The sequence below is a fragment of the Cyprinus carpio genome, chromosome B6 (assembly GCF_018340385.1).
Source record: "Cyprinus carpio isolate SPL01 chromosome B6, ASM1834038v1, whole genome shotgun sequence".
Taxonomy (NCBI): Eukaryota; Metazoa; Chordata; class Actinopteri; order Cypriniformes; family Cyprinidae; genus Cyprinus; species Cyprinus carpio.
In genome coordinates, this window is record NC_056602.1 from 24,455,818 (window position 1) to 24,483,306 (window position 27,489).

At 36.5% G+C, this 27,489-nt stretch overlaps 1 protein-coding gene and 1 pseudogene across 1 annotated transcript; both read right to left on the minus strand.

Moving 5' to 3' along the window:
* Positions 1–1,309: 1,309 nt before the first annotated feature.
* On the minus strand, positions 1,310–9,043 carry LOC109070150 (immunoglobulin-like and fibronectin type III domain-containing protein 1). The gene is made up of 16 exons (XM_042725170.1): positions 8,882–9,043; positions 7,823–7,936; positions 7,587–7,755; positions 7,229–7,501; positions 6,284–7,114; positions 5,273–5,394; positions 5,038–5,179; positions 4,635–4,928; positions 4,250–4,549; positions 3,984–4,163; positions 3,690–3,818; positions 3,535–3,614; positions 3,268–3,460; positions 2,702–2,995; positions 2,290–2,610; positions 1,310–1,548 (listed from the first exon to the last, which is right to left on the minus strand). The coding sequence occupies exons 1-16, from the start codon at positions 9,002–9,004 to the stop codon at positions 1,544–1,546; spliced, it is 3,570 nt and encodes a 1,189-aa protein (XP_042581104.1). The 5' UTR covers positions 9,005–9,043; the 3' UTR covers positions 1,310–1,543.
* Positions 9,044–9,174: 131 nt separating this feature from the next.
* On the minus strand, positions 9,175–26,874 carry LOC109071657 (annotated as a pseudogene).
* Between the last annotated feature and the right edge of the window lie 615 nt (positions 26,875–27,489).

Below are 27,489 nucleotides of genomic sequence, written 5' to 3' on the forward strand. Positions count from 1 at the left end.
GGTTTACAGCAGCAAAGGGACAGAGGCCCTGTCCATGGTTCATGGTCATACTTATTCTCTAAATAGTGAGAGTGACATTCAAGTTGCTTTTGTGGTGATGACTGTTCATTTGCCATTGCCAGGGACAAGATGTAACATCACCTTTGCCAGAAAACAGGATTTCATTTATGCTTTATTGCCCTATTTGATCTAGTCATTAGCTACACTATTTAACACCATGTCTATGTAATGACCTTACATCAGGATGTGTAAAATAAGATTTAAGATAAGTTATGTCAAAAGGCTTCACAATAACAGCACTCATCTCAATAGTTCAATATATTTGGTCTGGTGATGTTCTTTCAGATTTGAGAGACTATGTTAAATTCTCATGTTAATGGGATGTGCTATTTATAATTTAACGATGCACAAATAAAATATTTTGATATTATGACTTATGTGTTGGGTATGCAGTCCCAGAGGGGTGCCATATGCACAGGAGCTGACCGCACTTTACATGCCCACACAACTTAGCAACTCTCACAAACTAGTGGTCACATTATCTGGTCCCAATAAAACACACATATAATCTTATGACTTTAAACTTTGCCCCGATACCAACAGAGTGTTACAGGGATGGCATATTTTTGTACGCTGAAACCTAGAATCAAGTTTTAGCACATCCGGATCCACTGTGAAAAAATCAATGGGTTTTGGTCAAATAGCAGTTTTATTCTACAATGTAGGAAACACTAATAATACCCTTTCGTAATTCTTTTAAAAGCTTTTACTTGAAAAATGTTTATATGTTTATATTGCGTTTATAGTTTACATTTAGCATTTTACTTGTGGCTATTGTATTTAGGCTTCAGAATTCATAAAAGTGTGTTCATTTGTGTAGATTATCACGATTAAACGTTTAAGAATCATACACTAGAGCTTATAAACTCTATATTTTCTTCAATAATGAAAAAGCCAATGGATTTTTTTTTTTTTTTTTTTTTTCAGGGAATGGGTGATGTTAACTTCCGGGTTGGTCAACAAAAATATGTCAATGCCTGCATCATAGGCTACAGTATAAACACTAAAATTTTTAAAAGTAGCAAAGTCCCCCGCCATAATTTTCATCCGGTTATCATAGACCTTAGCGGCAAATCTTGTTGGAATATTCTAAACTGCAGTTTCAGTGAGAAGGGGAATGTGTGTGAGAGTAGACGTCTGTGAAACTTTTTCAACCATGTCCAAGAAGAATGTCCACTGGTTCATACTGTAACTGGATCATCTGACATTTAAAGTCTCAAAGAATAACATGCTAGAAAGTATGCTTGCCAGAAAATGTTTATTTGCATATTGTGAAGTCACATACACTTATATACTTTCCAAAATCTTTTGTTTTTAGTAGCAGGCTACACATTCCTTGGTATAATATTAAATTCTATGTGTTCTCAGTTGCAACCATAGCTATGTTCATTTATATTCATGCACTGTCTTAGCTTAAAATGCATGCAGGAAATTAGTTGTGGCAGAAGCAGAGCAAAAACTAGCGTCTCCAGTGGAGTGCAGATCAATCTGAAATACACAGTAGAAAAAAGGAGAAAGAATAAAATGAATGACCAACAAAAGAGTTTTTTTTTTTTTCTGTTATTGTACAAGCTGAATAGAAAAATGTGTTTGTAAAAGTAATTTGATTTTGATTTACATATGTAATGCACTGGCCAGGGCTTTTCATCTACTTTTTTAGAAAGCCAAATTATTCAAATGACAGTTCATTTTTTGAGTAATTGTCCGATCTTAGCACTTTAATTTTCACGACTGAATCATACTTTATGCAGGTCTCATTCTAGGTACTCGGGCTTAATTTTGTGTGTTATTGAATTTCAAATGTTGCAATTGATAATGCAATGCAAATACACACAGTATGAGCTTAGTCAAAAGGGACAGTATAGAGGACATTAGTCTGATCTGTCTTATACAATTAGGTTTAGTTTTTTTTTTTTTAGTTTTTTTTTAATTGCTGAGTGCTTCTGAATTCACCACAGAGATTTGCACAGAAAGTGCTCTAATGCATCAAGCGGTGCAGCTAATTTGTCTAAATCAATCTGTGACCGCATAAAAATGATTGACGCTCCATATTTGCCCTGCAGGTCACTTTTTGACGAGCTCTGGCATAGCTGTTGCCCATTTTCATTACGTAACCATGTTGAAAATTATTAGCAACGTGACTGTTCACAAAGGACAAACCATCAAGTAAATCAGGTGACTGTGGTAAACACTTCTCAAGCTTTGAAATGAACACTGCAGCTGTCATACCTTTCACTTTTAATGTAGAAGAGCACTCTGCCTTGCCAAATGGGTTGACTGCCACCACTTTGTACTCGCCACTATCTTCATGCCCAACTCTGAGGATGTACATAGAGCAGACACCAGATGCATTTGTGATGTAGTAGTTGTTGTCGGAGTTGATGCAAATCCCGTTATGGTACCATGCAATGTATGGGCTGGGACAGCCGCGGACAGCGCAGGTCATGTAGCACTGGTATCCTTTTGGTGGAGTGTGGAGTTTAAGTGGAACCAGGATGGATGGTGGCCTTTCCAAAGTGACCACGGCTGACACAGTTGAGGGCATTGGAACTAGTTGGTGGGAAGGAAAGAAAAAAAAAAGACTAAGTACTTAGCATTGTGCAAAACAATAAGCTAAACTGGTAGTGGTCCTGCTACCCACCTTTATTGTTGTTTTTGCCCCATGTTGGTGATTCTGAAGGATCAGAAACTCCCATATCATTTTTTGCATAGACTTTGAAGTGATATTCTTGACCTGGTTGAATGCTGGTAGTGTAGGTAGTACAGAGAAGGTGGTCGGCTATTCTGCGCCAAATGCGTGTGTTGGAGTTATATTCTTCCAACATGTAGTGCAGTCGGTCATCTTTGTTGTGGTCTGGAGAAGGACTCCATGTGATAATGACTTTGCCATAAACCACCTGTTCTAGCGCCACTGGGCCTGGGGGCTTGGGTTCATCTGTAGCCACATAAAGTAGGATTATTTTATAGCAATAGAATATCTATGCAATAGTTTCTTTCACTTATGAGTAACTCTTTGTTTCTCTGACATGTTCTTTTCTGGTTTGCTGTCTTTGAAAGTTTGGTCTCACCAAGGCTTAAGGCATGAAAAATAACTCTGAACAGTGAGTATTTGCAATGAATATTCGCAACAGATTGTATGCAGCACAGCACTAAACTTGTTTACATTATGTGATCACAGCTATATCATTTACATCAAATGTAGCTTACCTGTTACTCTGACCTCTACGTCAAAGCTGGCTTGCCCACTTGAGTTTTTAGCCACAATGGTGTAGACTCCTGAATCTGAATACTTTGAGGAGGGTATGACAAGCGTGCAAGTGCCATCAGCATGAATGATCTTGTTCCAGGGAGATACAGGTTCCCCATTCTTAAGCCAGGTAATGTCTGGTGGTGGAGAGGCCTGTGTGCCGAATATCAATTTATTTATTTTTGAAGACGGTAAATAAGTGTGCATATGTAGATGTGGATCTTTACCTCATAATTAATTTTGATTCTGATAGAATTTCCTGATCTCACAACCATAAAGTCTTCAGGATCTTTGAAATGGGGCTTCACTGAAAATGATTGTTCGAAATCAGTAAAGATGTTTGCACTTAACTTGATTTCTTAATCAAGTGACTGTGACTTACTGTTGGGGTTTTTAGCGCAGACAATCATAGAAGGAGCACTGGGTTCTCCAGGCCCAGACATATTAATGGCTGTTACTCTGAACTCATACTCTGACCCCTCTGACACATCTTTCACTGCATACTTCAGAACTGTAAGAGGTAGAGACCACTTATATGTATTTTGAGGTTAGGTGCTTGCTAATGGTTATTTATTGATATGTCATAGCAGTTGTTTTCCAGACTCAACATTTAGTAGGGCTGGAAGTCAGTGCCTTTCATTCGGTGTGGCGCTTTGAAATAAAAATAAAAAAATACCTTGGATAGGGTCCTTAACTGGGTTCAGAATCACCCACTGGTTTGTATCTTTTTTGCGTTTCTCTAGCTGGTAGCCCAAGATTTTATTCCCTCCATCTTTCTCTGGAGGGGTCCATGTTAGGTTTATACAGTTTTTGAATGCACTGACCACCTTCGGCATGCCTGGTGGACCAGGGAACACTGCCAACACATATGGGATATAAATATTAGATGACTTCAGTACATCTCATATGAAAAATTTAGCAGTTAAAAATTAAGGAGTTTACTTAAAGTGCCAGCCATGATTTTTTCAGTCTCCATCGCTTCACTGACGCCCTCAAGATTCTCAGCGTAGATACGATAGATGTACCTCTTGCCAAGAGATACGTTTCTGTCTCTGAAGGTTAGATGGTTAGCTGAAATATCCCCAACCCTTTTCCAGGTACTCTGCCCGATCTGTTGACGCTCAATTATGTAGTTGGTTACTTCTGAGCCACCGTCATCCTTCGGAGGATTCCATTTCAGTTCAAGGACCGAGGATGTGCTTTCATTCACTTCTAGTGGGCCTTGTGGTGGACCTGGCTTGTCTGTCAGGGGGAGCAGATGCGTGTTACTTAAAATATAGTAGTCTGTTTGTTTTGGTAACAGTTTAATTGCAGATATTGTACTCACCTAGTACTATAAGGCTAGACAAAGCTTCAATAGAACCAAAAGGATTTTTTAGCTGGATTTTGATTTGACCAGTATCCGATCGCAGGCAGTCTTTTATTTGAAGACGGTTGTGGTTTGATTCCTTCACCACTTTCACCGAACCACCATCAAGAAGCTCCAAACCATTTTTAAACCATTTAATCTCCAGTGAAGCTTGTGGAGGAAATGACATCTTAAAAGATGCACTCTGGCCTGCTTTCACTATCACAGGGTTTGAGAACTTTTGCAAAGCATCAGGATCGAATTCTGGAAGATCTGGGAAAAATAGAAGCAATATACAGCAGAAAAGATTATTGTAAATGCCAAACTGACAGTCATTTCCTCATTCTAGCCAAATGTAAAAATGAAAATTTAATATGATTACCTCCAACTCTCACCATGGCCTCTGTCTTGCAACCATTTACCTCAAAATGATATAGACCTACATCAGAATCCTTGCAATTCTGGATAATGAGTTTATGTGTACAACCATCCTTAGAGATTACCACTCCATCTTTGGAAGTCAGCTGATGAAAAAAGATTTATATCAATATCAAATTCTGTATTTGTCAGTGAAAAGTAATCAAGCAAGGACATATTGCTGTGATACACAAACTTACCTTATTTCCATCTTTATACCACACACCATCAATTTTGTCAGTATTTAGTTTACACAATAGCTCTGCAGGTTTGCCACGGAGAGCATTTTTGTCTGTTAAGCCACTTGCAAAGTGCACTTTATCTGGAACGAATATATTTGAATGAATTATAATAACTTGTCTAAGAGGTAAATTTTTCATGGAAATTAAAGCTGCAGTCTGTAAATTTTGCCTCTTTGTTGCCATCTCTGTTTGAAAACCTGCAATTGCAGCTGTTTGCGGAATTATCTTCCTTGCGTGGGTTGTGCACTGGCACGGCGGATGAATCTAATGTTTTAAGGAGTGTGTGTGTGTGGTAGTCAGCCACCGGTATGGATTTTTACTGTACATCGCAATCACAGATTCTAGCCTCATCTTGGAATATATGACCCAAATAAGAATTTTCACTGTATATTGTTAAGTAAGTAACAAGTCTGCTACTTTTGTTCTGACCAACTGAGGAAAAAAGCATTACTATAAATCGCGCTACCTATGGTGATTTAATCAATTTATTATTGTTATACTTTATTCTCACATTATTAATGTTAACAACATCAGCATTGCCTATAGTGTTTATTACCGTGTAGATTTCAATTTCTGTACAGTCTAATCTAAGTGTCATATTCATATTAAGAAATTCTTTTAACTCAAAAATGCTCCCTTCGAACTGGTTGTCTTTGAAAAACAAATCTTGTGTAATCCCAGGCTATCTTTAATCAGAAGGACATTTAAAACTGGAATATAATTTCATTTATATTTCATAAACACATAACCCTTTCTGGATTACAATCCGCAAAATGATACATTTAATTATTCCAGCTGCTGTGAGAAAAGGCTATAATTGATCCACCACCTGCAGGATCCTCACATGCGATAGCCTACTAGCTGGGACAACTTCTTTATGTTTACAGACGTGACGTAATGACGCGGCATCATGCTTGAATCCCCCGTGAAAACCTACCCGTACCACTGAAATTAGAAAAAATAATTAACCGTTGTTAATTGGGCTAAAGTAAGGTGATAGTTTTGAACACTGGCTGTTTATGTACTTGCTCAAATATTGATTTCGGATCATTTTTAACCAAAAAAAGTTATGGACTGCAGCTTTAAATAATAAGCAATGTAAAATGTTGACAGAGTTTATGTACAATTTTGTCATTAACATACCTGTACCATCGCCACCAGATCCAACCACAGCTGACTGGCCTCCCAGTCCATCTGCTCCCAAACCCATTCCAGAATCCTTTCCACTTCCATCTTTACCATCTCCTCCTTGTCCGTATTTCCCTGTTGCATCTCTTCCAAGTCTATTACCTCCACTTCCGTAAAGTCCTTCAAGGCCACCTTGTCCATACTCCCCGGTCGCATCAACTCCACATCCTTCTCTTCCATCTTCGCCAAGTCCTCCATGGCCATCAGCTCCATCACCACGACCATCCGCTGCACCACCACGGCCATCAGCTCCATCACCACGACCATCCGCTGCACCACCACGGCCATCAGCTCCAACACCACGACCATCTGCTGCACCACCATGGCCATGCGCTCCATCACCACGACCATCTGCTGCACCACCACGGCCATCAGCTCCAACGCCACGACCATCTGCTGCACCACCATGGCCATGCGCTCCATCACCACGACCATCTGCTGCACCACCACGGCCATCAGCTCCATCACCTCTCCCATCTGTACCCTTGCCTCTCCTGGCTGCTTCATCTTTTTCTCTTTGCAGTCTGGCCTGTTCATCTGCCAGACGTCTTGCAAAAACATCTGCTCCGTCACTTGCACCACCTCGACCTTTTCCCTTGATGTTAGAGTCTTCTGATGTGGCATAGAGCATAACAAACAATAATAGATTATTGGCCTGTTAGATATACATGGCAATGTAAATTTATGCTGAAATATGATATTTCTTTGTTATTCTTGAAGATTTACCATCAACAGCAAGGGTGGCCCTGGATGATTTAATCCCAGCAATAGCAGTGTACACACCCTTGTCCTCTTTTTTGCAGTTCTTTACTACCAATCTGTGGGTGAGCTTGTCTTCAGAGACTGTGATATTGTACTTGTCTCCATGCTCAACAGAGATGTCATTGGCACACCAAGTGATCTGAGGTACAGGGCCAGAAAAAATGCCCTCAAACATGGCATCCTGCCCCTCAACCACTTTAGCATCTTTTAGCATACCATCAAATTCCACATCCGGAACTGTATGGAAATGATTAATAAAATGGATGTAGAGATGTACTTTAAAGTATTTTATTTGAAATGCTTAAAATGAAATGATTCTTACTTGCTAAGGTCGTTGAAATAATGTTGACATCTTCAACATCCACCTGGTATAGTCCACCATCATTCAAGCCAAGATTGTTTACGCTAAACATGTATTTGTCACCAGTCTTCTTCATATTGTGTTTGGAGGAATCATCAGTGTCATCGCCATAATCAAGCATTTGACCATCCTGGAAAGAGTGAAGGGTTTTAAATATGCTTTTTTTTTTTATCCATGTAAAAATCATTTGACCTTACTTTGTAGAGACAAATTTTACTGTTTGCGTCCTTAAGCTTCATATCGAACTCAAACTCAGCTCTGCCACTTGTCTTCACTTCAATTGGCTTCATGTTGCCAACATTTTCAACCACCTATAGGACATAAGAAATGGGAGTTTAGAAGTAAATTTATGCCTTTACTGAATGTCCTTTTAAAAAACACACAAACACATCAACTCAAAATGATTGGAAATTGACTGACAAATATAGTGAGACACCAGCATCAGATGATTAAAGGGGAGGTCTAATGCTACTTTATGCATGTTTTGTTATTTACACTGTTAAAGAGTTGTATTCTCATGCTAAACATGGCCAAAGTTTCAAAACACGATATGAATATTCTGTGTCAAATATGTTCCCTCCGGTTTAGTACAAGTTTCGGAGAGTTTTTTTTTTTTCGCGCTTGTCTTCGTGATGTAATAAAGGGTGAGACTCCTTATATGGGCATTTCTCCTGGAAGAACGCGCCCGCGCACACACTTCTAGGAGAGCAAGAGCAAGAGCGTGCCCATCAATGAGCTTCATTCGGATGCACTCAGCGGTACTAGCTCGAGAAGAATGTCTCTAAAAAAGTGTGTTTTTGGCTGTAAGGGAAAGATAAACTTGTTAACCTTATCAAAGAACGTCCCAGCTATAAAATAATACGGACAGGAGTTTTGCAAGTGTGTTGTTGACGAACGTTTTATAAACAAGGCCCAGTTCGACGCTGGATTTGCACATCGTTTGATACTGGAAGATGGAGCGGTCCCAGCTATAAAATATTCCGGTCATAATTCAGAACTGCGGACGGTAAGTGAAACGGCATCAAATGTCTATGTTTTTTTGGCAATCGGGCAGTGCTCGTCATTCTTTAGCTCCGCCCACGGCACGCCTCCAGGAGTTCTGTTGTTTTCGAGAGAATCGGAAAGCTGTATTTTTCTTTTATAAATAGGATAAAACTAGATTCTTTGGAGCTATGAACGATGCAATACTACTCTGTAGGTACTCAAGATCAACATGAGATTGTGTGTTATGTCCCTTTTAAATCGCTGACAAATACCTTTGCTTGTTCATCTTCCTTCTCTTTTTTCTTCAGGTTGAGCTGTTTTAGCATCCACCGATAGTCAGTGACTCCAAATTCTTGACAGATGCGCTCATAATCAGATTTTTTGGCACTTAACATCACTTCCCAGAATTTTGGATCAATCTCTCCCTCTTTCTTGGGTTTTTCTTTTCTCTTCTTGACAATTCTAGACAGAAGGTTTTTCATTTTGATGAAAGAAAAAAGTAATTTTGAATCATAAGAGACATTTCTTAAACACTTGATTCCCTGACAAATGAGAAGTTAAACAATTACGTGGTTTTTCTAAGCATTTTCCTGAAGTCCTCAGGATCGTTGGTTTGGTCATCTTCAAACAAAACAGAAAACATCATACATTATCAATACGGCATGTAAATAAAGTGCCCCTCTTTACAATCATTTTATATTTCAGGATAAACATATCCACCTTTTTTTGATGTATCATTTGACTTTTTCTTGAATCCAACTAAAAGACAGAGAAAGGAACTACCATAAGAACACTGCATAAATGTGAGCATGCATTCAGATTATACAACAGATCTAATTGTCTAGTACTTCTCATTGAATGCACAGATTTGATTATGATAATATTCTTGAATATTGTGCTTTTTCAAATAAAAATATATATTGCCTACCTGCAAAGACACTCAATGCAGCTGTGCACATGGCTTTTCCAAATTGATTTGTTGCGAAACATTTGTACGTATCTGCTTGATCTACTTGCACATTTACTATCTGTTTGAAAGCAACAAATTAAACAATAATTTGACTGTAGGAGGTTCCATCATCATAATATGCTGTACTGTATGATAATGTTTGGCATTGATATGTTACCTCTAGAACATGTTCTCTATTCCTTTCATCATATCTTGGCTTATATTTTTCTGGATCAGAAGTGTCACCCTTGTTGCGAGCCCATGTTACAGTTGGTGCTGGATCTCCGCTCACCACTGCTTTGAAAATGGCCACTCTGCCTGCAGTTACAGAAAGGCAATCCATTCATCATCTCTGAGGTTTATGCTTGTGAAGGATCTACTACCCCGAAGGTACTACTTTTTCATTATAGCTAAATGACTGCTCGACTAACACATAAATGTTTAATCAGATACACAGAATAGTCTGTTAGACAATATATCAATTATTAATGTGAATTTACTAACAACTGAAAAGAACAGATCTTTTAATTTTTTTACTTAACAATATTAACACTTATTAATTATTATAATAATAATAATAATAATAATAATAATAATAATACCATTATTATACCTTCTTGAACTGTCAAGGCAATTGGTTTTCTGGTGAAATCAGGTGTAGTTTTTCCACGTGGCAGTTCCTTGACATACTGGGTGATCATAACACCAGGCACTCTAGATCTCTTCTTGATCTCCACTTTAAAGAGAGATGCTTTAATCGTTAAATTGCATAAATCATTACATTATGTGCTTGATTAAACACTGAATGTTTTGTTTTTGTTAATAAGAAACACACATACTGTATGCCATATGTTATATAAAATAGAGCTGACGTGCAATCTTCATTGCCTTCACTTGATATTTATTCATATATCCACATGAGGGCAATGTTTCCTTGGAAGTTTGGACCAAAACAAATAAGGAGGTATCAAAATAAAGGATAAGCTAACACTTTGAACCTATCATAAATGTTTTAGGCTTGGTGGTGCATTTATTGTGTGTGTGTGTGTGTGTGTGTGTGTGTGTGTGTGTGTGTGTGTCAAAACTAAAATTCATAGTGTTCTCTTGATGATTGGCTTTTAAAATTGCAGGTTAATAACTCAGCAGCTGTTGAGATTTTGTAGTACTAGAAGCCTTCAAACACAATATGCCTAGGCCTTATTTTTTTTTTATTTGGGACATTTGTATTTTTATTTAAAGAGCAGGTCATGTGGGGTTTTGAAAAATCTCTTGCAGTTTATAATGTAGCTAATCTTAAAAGAAAACAATCTGCAAAGTTGTTATTCAAAAAAGTGCATGATAAATAAAGATATTGTCTTTCAAAAGAGAGAGTCGGTTCTGAACCTCCTGAACAAGTTGTCATATTTTCAAATCTTTTGCCTGTTACTGGTATATGTCACTGGGTAACACATTTGCATAATCCCCGCCTGCCCGTTAAATACGAACAGAGTCTGACCTGCCCACAAACATTTCCGCTAGATAGTGTGTTTACATCATGTTTAAGAAGACGCTTTGTTCAAGGATACCACAGAAATACAATTCAAACCTTTTGTTGTGTGCTCCTGTGATGCAACTGTTCTGCGTTCTGATTAAAAGTTAAGACATAGTGTCTTTTGTCTGTCGTTCTTCAAACATTACAGTAGACATTTTGGTTTACAAAGTGTATTGTTTCATCAGTTAGTCATGTTAGCAGTCGGCTAACGTATCCACCAAGTGTTCACAGTTTAGCAGCTAAACTTTATCGGTGGGCACAATTCGTTTGCATAAGGGTTTTGCTCGGAACGAATCGTTTCAAAATCATTGGCAAATGACTATAATATTAAATGTATATTTTGAGAAAATTATAATGTTTTTTACCTTAGATGCATTTAAACCTGTTATAGGGGACTCCAACACAATATTAGGACACTTAAAAATACCATATGACCTGCTCTTTAAGTAATTTAATCATGTAAACCATTGCAAATATAATGTTTTGATTCAAATATAACTTACCCTGACCAACAGGAATCTGTTCTGCAGGCAGTGGCATCTTCAGAATGTTTTAATCTTGTTCCAATAGTCAAGAAATTAGGCTGTATATGGAAAACATATATAACATACACACACACACACACACACACATATTACAACTAGCTGCTGTAAGTTTATCTTTTATTTTGTAGAACAACAAGTTTTAAAAATACATTCAATGTGATACAAAAGCCCTATTTGCATGGGATTAGTATTATCTGGGGACTTTGTGTGATTTTGAAATCCGCAAACACATCTGAATTTCATGTGGTCCATTCGCACAGAATAAGCGAAGCCTGTGATTTTACTCGAAATATAACCAGATAACCAGATGTCAAGGCTTTGAGAGTTCCGTTCTATGGTCCGGTAAGATGGATTTAAAAAAAAAAAAAAGAAACTAATATAGTCTTGTGCGCTGTAATTTACATTTCACCTGGTTAAAATAATATCTCAAGCTTTATGCTTGATTTATTTGTCACACATTAACCTCAAAACCTTTTCAGCTGTCTCTTTCTGCAAATTGTATGGTGTAGCAATATGTCAGCACCCAAAATACTATCAAAATACTCCAACACAGCTCCATTCTTTGTGAAAGATGGCTAAAAAGGCAAACAGGAAACAAAAACCTCGAAAAATGATATACGACCTGCCAAATGCTGGCCAAATCACAGAGATGTTGACTCGCACGGGACTAATATTATCACAGGACCTCAGTGTTTGGCGAAATATGGTAGGTCATTTGCGAGGGAGCTTTTACTTTACAAATTACAGACATGGCCGATTCACACTGGATTAAGATCACAGACAATCTCCACAATTATTACAAATGACTGGAGGTCACCAGGTAATACTAATCCCGTGCGAATAGGGCTAAAGTCTCAATATAACTTGCATATGATCCCATGCACTTGTGGGAAAGTGCACACACTAAAAGTAAGTAAATGATTTGAGAGTAAAGGCAATTATGAGAGTCATATCATTATGAGATTAAAATTGTAATATGAGAATAAAGTTGTTAGGAAAGCAACATCAAAGTGATGTGGTCGAGAATAGCAAAGTGGAGAATGAATGTTTGTTTCTTCTGAATAAATTAAATTCTTTGCAACTACTGAAGTGTTCAGATAGTAATAATTACTGTGCTGATGCACCACAAGACTTCTTTGTTTGGTAAATCCTGCAATTCAGTTGCATCCTTTTTGCATAGATTTTTTTTGCTGTTGCTGCAGTGGCCTGTTCATTTTGTGATCACAAAGCATCTTGTAATATTGTGATTGCTTTTTTCTCTCTCTAAATATTTCTAGTTTATTCATACAACATTATGCCTTAAATCTCCTAAATATGATTTTATTCTCACAACTTTACGACTTTGATCTCAAAATTGTGCTTTTTTTATTTTTGAGGTACTAAAAAAATCTGTCTGTATATAGGTCTTGTTATTGTCTATTATTCATAAAACTGTTAATTTTATCTTTCATAATTTCCATCATTTAGTAATAAAAACCTACTGAATTTCTCAAATAATCATGATTTTCTTTTAGTATAGATAAAGTTATGAAACTGCCAAGTCCTAAACCCCAGACAGAGAGTTTGCACCTTATTGCACCTTTATTTAAAGGTGTTCCTCTTTCTTTCCCCTAATGGCCCTAAAGAAGATATATCAGGCCGTGACCTTCAAAAAGTTAACCAATAAAGATATATTAAGAATTTGATTTGATACATATCACATGGTGCGTAATACTAGACTGGCAGTAAAAAACTTATTGGCATTCCACGATTCACAGGATCCTCAGCAATGTTTTACGAGGCCAAAGGGGAAAGAAACAGTTATCCAACATTTGACAGATCACACATGAATAAAATGAAATTATGTGAGCCATAAACTATTCTTTCTGCAAATCTTAGAACCAAAAAGATCTGACACAATCATCCGGTGCTTAGTAACTGGGTCTTGCTGAGGGGAATAGAACATTTGAAATTATTATTAATTTTATTTTTATTTTTTTTTTGGCTGAAGCAATGGCTCTCAACCATATGGCTGGGATGATGGTGTTCTAATGTCCTAACCTTAACCTTTCATTCAGATTGCTCATCTTTCCTAAACATTTGTCAATCAATCTGGCGTCAAGCTGTATAGTCTATCCAAAAGTCTCGCTTTTTCACTTAGTCTGTCTGTCTCATTTTTGTATCTCCTGTGTACTAAACAAAGTAGAAAAACAAAGCCAAATGAAATGCATCAAAACAAGAAAAATGCACTCAAGAAGCTAATTTGTTTAAGATTGTGAGTCTAGATTTTTTCCTTTATGTTTGTTTTACTTGGATCAATGACAAATTGCAAAATGACAGCCTCAGTTGTCACTTTCTTTCTTTTTATGTAAATGAAAGTGAATGGTGACCAAGGCTGCTGGTCACTATTGCTCTGCCTAACATTATCTCTGTCTTTATGGAAGAAAGCAAATCATAGAGGTTTGGAATGCCATGAGTTGAACTATGCAATATTGTCAGACTTATTTTTAAAACAAGAAAAACATTATTAAGATGCATTTTCGGAAAACAAGTTGTATTATCTTTGCTTCTTAAGTAAATGTGTTTTGCTTTACCAGATCTCACAAGATTTACAAGAGGTTTGGATGTTTTGTTGGAAAATAAGTGTTTGAATTGAAAAATTTATCTAAACTAACCCCAAAGACAAGAATAATACTGCAAGACAGAAGTTGAGAAGATTAATAATGTATGCCAGTAGATGACCACTTACATATTTGTCTGTCCTAACTCTTAAGAGAAAAAAAACACTGCTAGTGTGGTGTAGCATATTGCTCTCAGGGATTTTTCCCTTTGTTTTACATGTGCAGCTGTCTTCCCATTGTGATAATAAAATCATGTGCTTAAAGCCATTATTTATGGCTAAATTTGTTTCCATTATGTATTCTTACTTCAAGGACTAATGAAATTCATAACTATTGGTGAGTTGTGATAGGAATGGTGAATTGTTCCTGATGGTTCCCTGTGCTGAATGTCAAAGAAAATAAAAACTCACCTTAAAAATCTCGCTGCTCCTTCAGCTTCTGCGGCAATGCTGCTTGTTCAGTTAAGAACATTGGTGGACCGAATGGAAACCTTCCATGCAGTTGAATCAATCAGCTGTCACATTAAAGCTTTCATTTGAGAAGCTGGGGTGGGTGTCCAGCCCATGAAGCAGATATTCATATTCATGTATCATTTTCTGATCATGACTGAATGTAAAGCGAAATTTTGTTTTGTGTGATGTCAGACATTGCAAAAAAAAGTTGTTTATCATGTTATTTTGATGTTTATCTGCTGATCTCAATGTCTGGCTGAAGAAAGTGTCTACAAACAAGACATTGTTTATTACTGTCATTGTTTAACCAAACTGATTATGAACTCCATCCCAGTAGTTCACTTATTTGCAGAAATGTTATGATTACAATCAAAAAACCGATTAAGTTTAGCATTAAATTCATACATGTGTCCTAAATGTAGACACTTGCCCTATACAGGCCTTGCCATTTACAGTAGGATGACGGTCTCTTGTAACATGACCATACATATTGCATGTTTATTGGACATTTAAAGCGTATCTTAAATGGCTCTTAAAATTAAAGCATTAGTTGCTTGTAAGAGTTATTTAAGTGCAGTTATTATGGGTGATTTTTGACCATTGCATTTTAATTATGTCTAAATATAAAGTTTTTACAGATATAATAACAGGGGCTTGTATTGTTATTAATGTAGGCCTTGTAAAAAAAAAATATATATATATATATATTCATGTGGCAGCATATTTCCCTCAATGCCCTGAGGGTAGGTTTCATTTTACATTGACAGGGGTTTACCAAGCTTGACGTGCCCAGACAGCTTGTCTCAAAGTCTGGGGCCAGGCAAATTGCAAGGACCTGTGCTTGAGTTAGCCTGGAGACATCTTTGGACTTCAGGAAATTGAGTAAACACAAACGTCATCCTACGACCTGAAACACCTCCTGAAGCCACAAGGTAAGCAGCAAAATGAGTGTTTATTCTCCAGTAGAGTCGTCGATAACTTGCATTACTTTTGTCCAAAATCTATTGTATTTGGCCTAGGGTAGGTGATCTTTGCATTGGAGTAGTAAAGTACTTGAACCTTTTATGATATCCAAAATGCCTTGTGTTCCATATCTAAAATCTTTTGTTGAATAAGGGGAAAATGTAGTGTAACAACCTTTGCAAAAATTATCTTATTTTGAGTTTTTTTTTTAAACTACCAATTATTTTATTTTTTAAATAAACAGTTCACATTCAAGTCTTATAACAGCACTAATATGCAGTTAATCTGATTTTATCTAATAAAATATCATGAAAGGTGATGCACCAATATATCTCTTGGCATTTGGAGTGCACATTATTCCTAAGCAGCTCTAAATAAAATAATTCACTATATACTGGTTTGCAGTACACAAGCTAGCTGGTTGTCAGTGTGCTGAATTTCAGAGAATAAAGAATAAAATAAATTATTGCGTTTCATGGTAGCAGTGACATATTCAGTTTCAGTTTCAGTTTGGTGGAACATTCGGCTTTGCCAAATGAGTTGACTGCCACCACTTTGTACTTGCCACTATGTTGTGGCCCAACTCAGATGATGTACACAGAGCAGACTCCATATGCATTTGTGATGTAATAGTTTTTGTTGGAGTTGATGCAGACATTGTTGAGGTACTACGCAACCTGTGGTGTGGGGAAGCCACGGACAGCGCAGGTTATGTACAGCTGAAAGCCCTGTGGTGGACTTTGGACTTTCAGTGGAACCAAGATTGGAAGGTGGCCTCTCCAGAGTTATCATAGGTGGTGACCTTGTGACATGAAGGATGCAATGAAAATTGTGTACCCCAAAGGACCTTACAGCCAGTAGTGGTGCATATTGTGCACATGTTTTATTTAGCCATTTAAACAGCCTTACATAAAGTAGACTAATTAAAAATATTTGTTTATATATGAATTTACAGGGGCACTGAGAGTTGCTTGTTGACACAAGGGCACTGCCCCCGCTTAGAGCTGCTCCTGCATGCAGCAAAGCCTAATTATCAATGTGATAAACTGGACAGTGTATGCACATTCAAAGTGGTGATGCACTTTGGTCTGCTTTTTGCTTTCTGCATAATTTATAGAGGCTACTTAAGGCAAGGTTTTGAAATATTGCACATACAGGATATGCAAGGAGGTTGTTGATATGGCAGTGATTTTAAGGTGCTGTAAGTGATCTGACATTCTCAAACTACTTATATATTTGTATTAGTGGTGAGGCTACACAAGGGCCAGGGTGGCAACAGCTCACTCAGATTGATGGCTGGTTCACCCAAACAAATGACAAAATAGTTTTTTTGTAGGATAGAAAAAGAATTCTGCATACATGACAACAATACATTAACATAAGAACTACTTGGTAACTCAATGGTAAATGCAAGAGTTGTCAATCAGAGCAATCAATCCAGTCCAAGTGCACTCCCACTGTAAAATGTCACTGATTGCACTACCCACAGTACCTGAGATCCAGTTTCTATTTGTTCTATTTCTAGTATTTGTGCTTCCCAGTGTTTTCAAATGATTTTGGAAAACAGTGCATCATGATCATCGTGACACAGTCGGATCCTGCATGTCCTATATCTTTAGCAAAGCAGCATGTCAAGCCACTCTATGAGGATTACCCCAACATCTACATGTAGTGTTATTTTGTGTTTGGGCTTGTTTGAATAGAGAACACCTGCTCTAAATAAATAAGTGTTTTGCTAATGTTTGGTGAAGCTACAAACAAAAACACGACCCAAAATCCAATTGTCCATATTGTTTTAATGTACTTTTTGTACTTCCGGTATTGTTTGGTTGTAACCTGAAACAATTATGTTTGTTGTTATCTGCAAGTTGGGACCTTTTTTAGCGATATAGGGCACACTATCTTTTATGTATAATGCTCAACAGATAAGCTTTTCAAGTTTTTTTATTTATTTATTTTTTTTAATTTAGGCATATATTTTTGACTTTTTTTCTCTTTCAGCCTAAAACTGATAATGTCATTTTAGTTGTTGGAATTTGCATCCCCATTTATGTCCTATGTACTGTAAAATTATGCACTTTAGTTTGAGAGTAGTAGTACTACCATATTTCATCAAGGTCCACTCACTTCAAAATTTTAGGCCTCTCCACTGATTTGTATATATTTGAATATCTTGCAGTAATGTTCAGATATATTGTAAAATGCATCCCCTTCTTTCTTTCTTTCTTTCTTTCTTTCTTTCTTTCTTTCTTTCTTTCTTTCTTTCTTTCTTTCTTTCAGATTATTGACTTACCTGCCACTCTGACTTCTATGTCAAAGCTGGACTGTCCACTTCTTCATCATGAGTTCTTTGTCATGATGGTGTAAACACCTGAGTCTAAATAGTTTGACAAGGGGATGACGAGTGTGGACGAGTCCTCAACATTGATGATGTTGACCCAGGGGGACACAGGTTCATCCTATTTCAGCCATGTGATGTCAGGTTGTGGTGAGCCCTTGACATGTTTGAAAGGAAATGATAAAACAAAAATCATGATTGCTTAAATATATTGAGCTGAATTGACCCTTTGCTTCAGTAAGCCCGCCTCACCCCTTGGTTATTGCTGCTTGCTGGAATGTATGATTTTTGCCCAGATTTTTACTCAGATTTACAGTTCGAACAAGTCAATGCTAGTTCCTGAAAATCTGAGCCAGTTTTATCTGCTGTTAAATTATGTAGCATAACTAAATATAGCAGAAACTGCGAGTGCTTACCAAGTTATTAACATTAATTTACATTGGGGCAAATGTACATGTTCTTACTAATGTTAGACATGTTCATTTGGGAATGAGGACTGCCACACTATTTAATCCACAGCATGCACAATAAATCAAAGTACCTCATAATCGACTTATATTCTGATAGAATTTCCTGCTCTTACAACCATGAAGCCTACAGGATCTTTGAAGCGGGGCCTGACTGAAAATTAATGGATGGAAAGTAGAAAGAAAGGCAATTCAGTTCAAAGTTGTACATTTATATTCTCTTTTAAGAAACTTTTATGAACAGAACTTACTGTTGGGGTCTTTAGCGCAGACCATCGCAGAGGGAGCGCTGGGTTCTCCAGGCCCAGACATTTTAATGGCTGACACTCTGAACTCATACTCTGACCCCTCAGAGACATCCGACACTGCATAGTTTAAAGCTGTGCGAAGCAGATTATTTTAATTGTCATAGTAGCACATCAAGTAAAGTCAGTGACTTGATAACCAACATGTCTGGAGATGAATAATTAGTCCACTGTTATCTGCTGGTGGAGCCATGACATATTGGGCTGTTGTGCTCATTAAGAAACAGGTTTGAATCTTGTCTTTTTCGTGTAAAGATTATTCTAGAGGAAATTGTCAGCTTTAATAAAAATAGTTTGAGTATGTATCAAAGGAAATCAAAGACGGTTCTTTAATTATATAGGTGAAATTGTGCTAATTCAATTAGGAGATGGGATGATTTGATAGCATTTTATTCCTGGAATAAATGAAGAGTCTGTGTACTTCATTTGTGAGGTAAGATCATCAGAACAGAAAAACCATTGTGCTTCAATTAAAGAATTTTTTCTACTTAATGAGACGTTGGTTTATGAGAGACAGCGGTTTGGTTTCTGGGGTGATCAAGCAGCTGGGAAAATATGATGGAAATGGAGAGGCGGTAAGCTCTTGAAAATTACTGGAAGTTTCTGTGAGAATTCATAAGAGGTGCCTCAGGTAAAGTGCTAGACCATTTAAAGCCTTACCAGGGGCTATTATAGGATTTCAGTGTTAGGGGTTCAGAAACTCTTACCTGGTCGTGAGTTGTTATGGTTCAGAAAAATATGTCTTGCTTTGAGAGTTGCAGGTTTGAGTCTTGGTCCATTGACTTTTTCTAAATGCACCCAATAAATTAAAAGAATATATCAATAACCATAACACATTTGGTCGATATCACTCGGAGGGCAAGAGTTTGGATTAGAGATAGAGCGTACGTCTGAGAGCCTTGAGCAGGGGTGTCTGTTCCTATTTCTCACTGACTAGAGGGAATGATAATTCTTAATGTAAATAAATAAATATAATACAAAATCTAACATAAAGTATTCATATTAAAAAAATAAAAAAAATTGGTTTGGAGGTTTCAGAGTGAAATGACCTCAGATAGCTTACTGTAGAAACTGTTTTCAGCATATGTGAAGAGAAATGGCATAATTACAGTTATGGAGAATTTCATGTTGAAAGTTAAAGTAATGATGACAAGATGCAGCTTGATGTGCTCAAGTGTTTCGGCTAGAAAGTACACAAGAAACACTGTTGCAAAATACTACATATTTATGACCCAGAAGAATATGAAAAGCATTACAATATTCCAAACTCAGGATTCAGAACATAGTAAAAGTTTCTGCCAGGTGAAAGCTTTCTACATCTTGGAAAACATCTAAATTAAATAGACAAAGAGTATATAAATATTGCTTTATATATTATTTATAATATATGGCAGGATCAGCCTGACCACATAGATTTCACCAACAGACTTAAAGTAACATTGCAGTTTGATATTTTACAGTGTAGATGTACATGTTTATTTATTTTTTGAATTTTTAATTTTTTTATAAATGCTACATTACTTATGTGAAGATCAAATACTTTTTAGTCAGAAGTAATATGTTATGGTCATATAAGACATTTTAGACCCTCTCATCCATGGCATTTACTTCTCCTTATTTCTACCCTTGTAGTAACGAATAGTCCGAAGTTTTATCTGAATTAGAGGTCATTTAATCATAAAACTATTGTTTCCTAATTACATAGATTAAAAGTACAGAAAAATAATTTCCATTTACATTGAACCTTGCATCTCTCTTCAAATGAATGTCCTCTTTCTGGGTTTCAAACCCTATAATTCTAATTAGTTTAATTTTAGCCTAAAGATACACAATCAAGGTTTTCCAGTTCACTTGCTGTACATTCATTGGGTTTATTAGCTGGAAAGTTCATGGCATTGATGTCACTTTAGCTATGTCCACTCTTTTTTCTTTTACTTGAACAGCTATATAAAGCTGAATGGTATAGGTTTGAGAAATGTTGAGTAGCTTATTAAAGCATCTAACTCTTGTCTGACTGTAGATGTACCAGAAACCATTTGGTTTTGAAAGTAATTGGAAAAAAACAACAACCCAGACTCACTGGAAAAATTTACCTGAGGCGACATTTATGTAAAATTAATTAACTTTCAAAGTGAAATGTCCAGAGAATGAGTTACAGAGCAAGGTTACTATGTCAGAAAATCCATACATATGAATCTGATTATGTGTGTCAAAATGTAGCAGTTTACAAATCATGCACTAAAGAGTTTTGAGATCATAACATAACATATTGTGCAATAAACTGTAATTTAGAATCGGCCCCAGACAAGTAGGCATTTTTTTGGAAATGTTAGGAAAACAGGTACCTGAAATGGGTTCCTTAGATGGGTTCAGATTCACCCACTGGTTTGTATCTTTCTTGCGCTCCTCTAGCTGGTAGCCCAGTATTTTGGTTCCTCCATCTTTCATTAGTGGATGGTTGATGCAGTTTTTTTAAAGCGTTGACCACCTTTGGAGGGGCGGGGTGATTAGGGTAAACTGCAGCATAGAAAGTTTTGATACCATACTTAAGTGGAAAAATGTTTTCCAGTGAGAGCATTTGGTTAAGTTTTTATTTATTTATTTATTATATGCATAAGTGATGTTCATTTATCATAAGCACTCATGCAGTGTCTCACTCAGAGTTCCAGCCAAGATGCTTCCTGTCTCCAGAGGATTACTGATATCCTCAGCATAGATTCGGGGTGTGTACTTCTTGCCATGGGACACGTCTCGAAAGGACAGGCGGTCAGCTGAACTATCCCACACCTTCTTCCACACACTCTGCCCCACCTGCTGATGCTTGACTAGGTAGTTGGTCACTTCAGAGCCACCGGTATCACTTGGTGGCTTCCAGTTCAGTGACAGAAGATGAGCTGTCAATCACTTCTACTGGGCCTTGTGGTGGACCTGGCTTGTCTGCAGGGGTACAAAGTTGTTTGAAATACTTCATGTGTCAGTTTAATGTTAATGTATTAGTCTGCATGTAAAAAGCAGAAGGTTTATAAATATTTATTTCAGAATACATTCAATATAATGCACAGTGGAGTAGAAACATACCAACCACAATAAGCCTAGAGAAGGCCTCTGCAGTACCAAAAGTGTTTTTAAGATGGATCTTAATTTCCCCAGAGTCAGATTCCAGGCAGTCTTTTATCTGAAGACAGCTCTGGTTTAGTTCCTTTACTATTTTTATGCTGCCACCATCAAAAAGCTCAGTGCCATCCTTAAACCAGCTGATCTCTGTCAGGTCTTGAGGAGGTAATAGCATTTTTTAAAGAAAGCAGTCTGGCTAACTTTAACACATTTTTGGAGAGCTTGTGTAGGTCATCAGGGTCGAATTTAGGAAGATCTGTGATATTTAAAACTGTTTTCATCACTTATTCAAACATGTGTTATAGTAATATACTGTATTGTGAAATGAAAAAGAAATAGCAATACCTCTAGCTGTTGTCATGGTGTCAGTCTCACACTCCATCACTTCAGCCTGATTCTGTCTTGAGTCTGAATCTTTGCTGCTTTGTATTGCTAACTTTAGTGTACCTCCATCTTTAGATATGCTTGCTTTATCTTTAAAAGACAACTAGCAAAAGTGATAGATGCAATATAAAGAGCAATTACCAAAGACTTTTTAGAGCAATTATTAAATCAATAGAGTGTATACCATAGTATCATTAATTCACATCTTCCCATCCTTACTGGATTTGCTGGCTTTTAAGTTACCGGGCGAGGTCTGCTGCATGGTTCAATACCTGTAATATCCAGATAAATGTTAATGTATAATATAATTATTCTCTAACCACTAGGCCACGACTTCCCCAGTTAGTCAATAAATAAATAAAATGTTATTGTGATTTCTTGTTGATTGCAGCTTTATTTCTTTTAATTGTGAATTTATATCTCACAAATGTTCACAATGTTGTTCTTGAAATTGCAACTAGATAATGCAGTTACAAGGACAGTGTATTTTATATAACTATTACTTCATCTCACCATTACCTCTTTTTATGTGAGTCAGGGATTTATATACAAGAAACATCATATCAAAAAACGGCGATCAGAGAAAAAAAAAGAATTAGAAATAATATTGTTTCAAGACCATTAAGACCATTAAAAGAACCTTGTAGCAGATAAGACCGTTATATGAGGATATGAGAATATGAAGATGATGTGGGAAGATTGTTTGGTGTGGGTGACAACTGTTGCATTGCAATCTGTCAGCGATTTTTAAGCTAGAAGACCAATTAAGAGAGACACTAGAGATTCAGTGTCTTGGGCTTAGAAGTGGGAGGTGAAATGCAATATTGTGGAGGTGGAAGAACGCAGGTTTAGCAAAGGAAGTTAATGTAGGCTTGAAATGTTAAAAGATTGTTTATTAGTATCAACAGAAGTTATAGTGTTCATTAGTATTAACACCACACGTTGTACTATCAGGTTGAAGCTCATTGCAAAAATCCACAGTTCCTTGCATTATGCCTTTTGATTACATTTTTAGGGATTAAGAATGTGATGCATTTTCAAAAGAAAGGGTTCAAATACTAAAATGATATATAAAATACTGAATTAATAATGAATAATGAAAAATATGCAAGTTTGCAAAAGCTGACTAGTTAATCACAGAGATACCAAATTGAAATTTATTAAGACAGTTGGCTAGATCAGTTATATTTGAGTTATAAATCACTTGCCTAAACTGCCTAAATTACATCCCTTTGCCAGTAAGGACCATTAATCTTGTCAACTGTTCCCCTCAGTCTGATCATGGGCTGTGTCATTCATACACTGCCACACTGTGGCTAAATGTGAATATGGCACTGAAATAATGTTAGAGCTACACTTAACTCATATTAATTGGAGTCAATGTACTGATGAGGAAATTAATGGCTGTTGTATTTGAGCAGTTATTATTTCTCATGTAGTGTTAAGTACACCATTAAACCATTTGAGTCTCCAGACAGCAGGGCTTCATTCGAACCTGTAGTCACACCTCCACTTTTTGACATTTTCTCACCTGAAAATCCTGACAGTCATTAAAAAATTATAATTTGTATGCATGAATATTGACATTCACCTTGATATTACTTCTGGCTTTGGACTCTTATGTCACACTTGAACATTATAATTTTTATAATTATCAATGCAACTGTGGTGTCTTTATGTGGCAGAAGATAAAAGTTTCCTTATTTAATGAACTTGTGTGGTTCTTATTCCTTCCCCTATGTCTTTTCCTCTAGTGTCTCCAGAACCATCTCTCCTGACCTCTTTTTCTGCTCAAGAACAATCTCCAGGAGAAGATGCAGAACCACCGCTGTCTACCGCACCTGCTGCCTCTTCCTTAGCACTTACTGTTTTGGTAGCCGCAATTCTCTCATCTCTTTCCTTCTGTAGCTTGACCTGCTGTTCTGCACCGATCTTTGCCAGGTCAACGCCTGCCCTTCCAGCTTGGGTCGTATTTCAGGGTTTCTTTTTGCCCTTATTATCTAGACTGTTATCGGCTGGTTCATTGCAAAAGGCAAACAGGACACAAACAAAACAAAACAAAACAAAACAAAACAAAACAAAACAAAACAAAACAAAACAAAACAAAACAAACCAGAGAAGAATATGAAATAAGCACAATATACAAGTCTTATTAAATAAATTTCTGTAATGTGAACTTTAACAGTGTTGGTTATACTGTCGTTAACAACACTGAAGCTATATTAAGGAAAGTTTTTTTTAATTTAATTTATTATTATTATTATATATTTTTTAATCATTCCATGGGCCTCCAAATATCATCATGTGCAAGTGACCCCATCTTAAAATTCAAAATGCAGCAATATATTGTTAAAGATAAAGTCCCAATGTATACTGTGAAAAGTATTGTATCCAAAAATATGTTCTGGAAAATATTTACATTGTTACTATATATTTATAATTATTTTTCTACACACTATAGTACTGTACTGTTTGAGGTTTGTTTAGTTTAACAGATTTTTTATTTAAAGGTAATGTATGTAGGATTGACACAGAGTGGTTGAACTAGGTATTGCAGTCCAAATTCAAAATATTGGAGAGGGTTTTTTTCACCCGGCCCCTCCTCCTCAGACTTGACGCACAGGCAGGTCACCAGACTGATGACACAAACAGGAACGAGCGCACTTGACCATAAATGGAATTAAATACGCTGTGTTTTCTGCCAACTGGCAACCCGGGATGCTGAAATACAATTGGGTAAACTGGCAGTAGGCGGGTTTCACAAACCAAAACAAAGCTGACATTCCGGCTCTGAACAAACATTTTCAAAGGAGAATAACTGACAGTAGCATTGTTTTTCAGATAAACAGGTATGCTAACTTGCCATGTTTCTTAAATATCTGCAAACATATTATGGTATTTTTATATTATATTATACAAAAAATCACACAACCTTTTAATTTTTATTTTATTTTATTATTTTATTTAAATTTATCTAAATATTTATTAATTAATTTTTTTTTTTTTTTTTTTTTTTTTATCCTCCCCCCCCCACCCACTTGGACCACAGTTTGAATACCCCTGATTTAAGTGCAAATATTGATTATATAATTATGAAATGATGTAAGTTATTTTACAAATCACAAATAATGAAGAATTTGAAAAATTGAAACTGATTAAAAAAAAACACTACTGATGACTCATATGTAACTCAAATGAATCAACCAGTTGGCTAAAATGAATCAGACTTCCCCATTCTAATCAATAAAGAGGGCATTCTTTGATAGTTTGTGTGGTTTTTGCCTTGGTTCAATTGGTTGTAATGCTGCACAATATGTACCTTGTTTATTTTTGGAAAAATAGCTTGTTAATGGACAAAAACCTTGAAAACATTTGATCTGCTGTAACTCTACTGAAAAATGCAGTTAGGTTATCAGCGCTGGTGCATTTAACCTGTTCCTCTCCAACACTAATCTTGGTCATTTGTTATAGTCAAATTCAAAGATGTTTAGAAAATGCTGAGATCACACTGTTCCTTCCACTAGCAGCCAGGCGTTACTGGACTTGATTCCGGCCACAGCCACATAGATGTCTTTATCCAACTGCATACAATCCTTCACCAGCAGCCTGTGGATAAATTTGTCTTTGAACACAGTGATGCAATAATTGTTAAGATCACGTTTAAAAGAAGCTGATCCACCAGGATTCACATCAATGTGTTTTAGGTTAGAAATGCTCTTGACGAACTGTGAGTAAAAATATCATTACATATGATTTCACATTGAAAATGTATCTAAAAAACAAAAAGAAACAAATCAAAACTGTACCTCTGCTTGCTTTTGTTCTCTCTTGCTTTTCATCTCATTCAGTTTCTTCAATATCCAGCGGAAGTCAGTCACCCCATATTCTGCACAGATGCGCTCATAATCTTTCTTATCGGTGCTCAGCAAAATCTCCCAGAACTTTGGGTCAATTTCTCCATCTTTCCTTGCTTCGGTTTTAGGACGAACCTTACTGCAGGGTTGAGAGGTAATTCACAGTTGATTAAAGGAAAAGGTATGGCTATAGGATATGGGATATATTTTGGGAAAGGGTTGAAAAGGATATAAAACTTTTAAACCTAATTTCTTACAATATTTTTTCTACCACTGGACTTTATTAAAGCTATGGGGGACCATGTCTCCGTATCTCCCCAAAACAGTTCATATCTTAGAATGAAAACAAAGATGCAGTAGTTAATGCATTAGTCACAGAGATTGCCTAAAATAATTGTCTATATTTACAGCATACGATTTACAGCACCTTTTCCTTTTCAGGACAGCCTTGAGCAAATTTGGATCAGTTGCAGCTGAAAAATGCATGAACGAAAAATCAAACCACTGATTTATAAAGCTGCATACAGCACATATGGTACCACACACTATTAATACTCACTGGACTCCTTGTTCTTCAATCCCACTGAATAGAAAATGCCACATTGCAAATGATTGGGGTCATGAATTGCTGTGTTAGGAATGGAAACGTCTCAATTTTCATACCTTCAATGACATTCAGTATAACAGTGACCATAGCCTTTCCAAATACGTCAGTAGCAAAACATTTGTAGGTGTCTGCTTGGTCTGGAGAAACATTTGGCATCTAGAAAAAAGTGCAGAGAGTCTAACTAGGACATTCAGTTATATCATTTGTGGGATGAAACTCAGCTCACCTCAAAAGTGTGTTCACCAGAATTAGGGTCGAACTTGGTTTGATATTTCTGTGGATCTGAAATATCACCATTGTCCCTGGCCTATGTTACATTAGGGACGGGATCACCTACAATGGCCTTGAAAATAGCCAGTTTACCTGGAAGTTTGCAAAAATCTCTCGATTTTTTTTCAATGAAAATTTATGTGGCAGATATTGGTGTATACAATTAATTTGATTAGTTAGTTGATATATCATGTTATTAATTAAAGAATGTTTTGTGCGTGTATGTGTGTGTGTGTGTGTGTGTGTGTGTGTGTGTTTAATGGTGAAAAACATATGTTTGTGGATAAAATCCAGATGGCTCTTTCTCTCAGGGATTTCCCGGGACTGTTCAAAAGAAATTAGTTACATTTAATTTTCACTAGTATAAAAATTAAATTTTCACTAGTATAAAATTTAAATTTATCAGTAATCAAAATAAAATTAATCAATAATTTAATAAAAAAATATACTAGTATAAAATGTATCTGTATCTGTAAGCATGGTTTAATTTATTAGTGATTT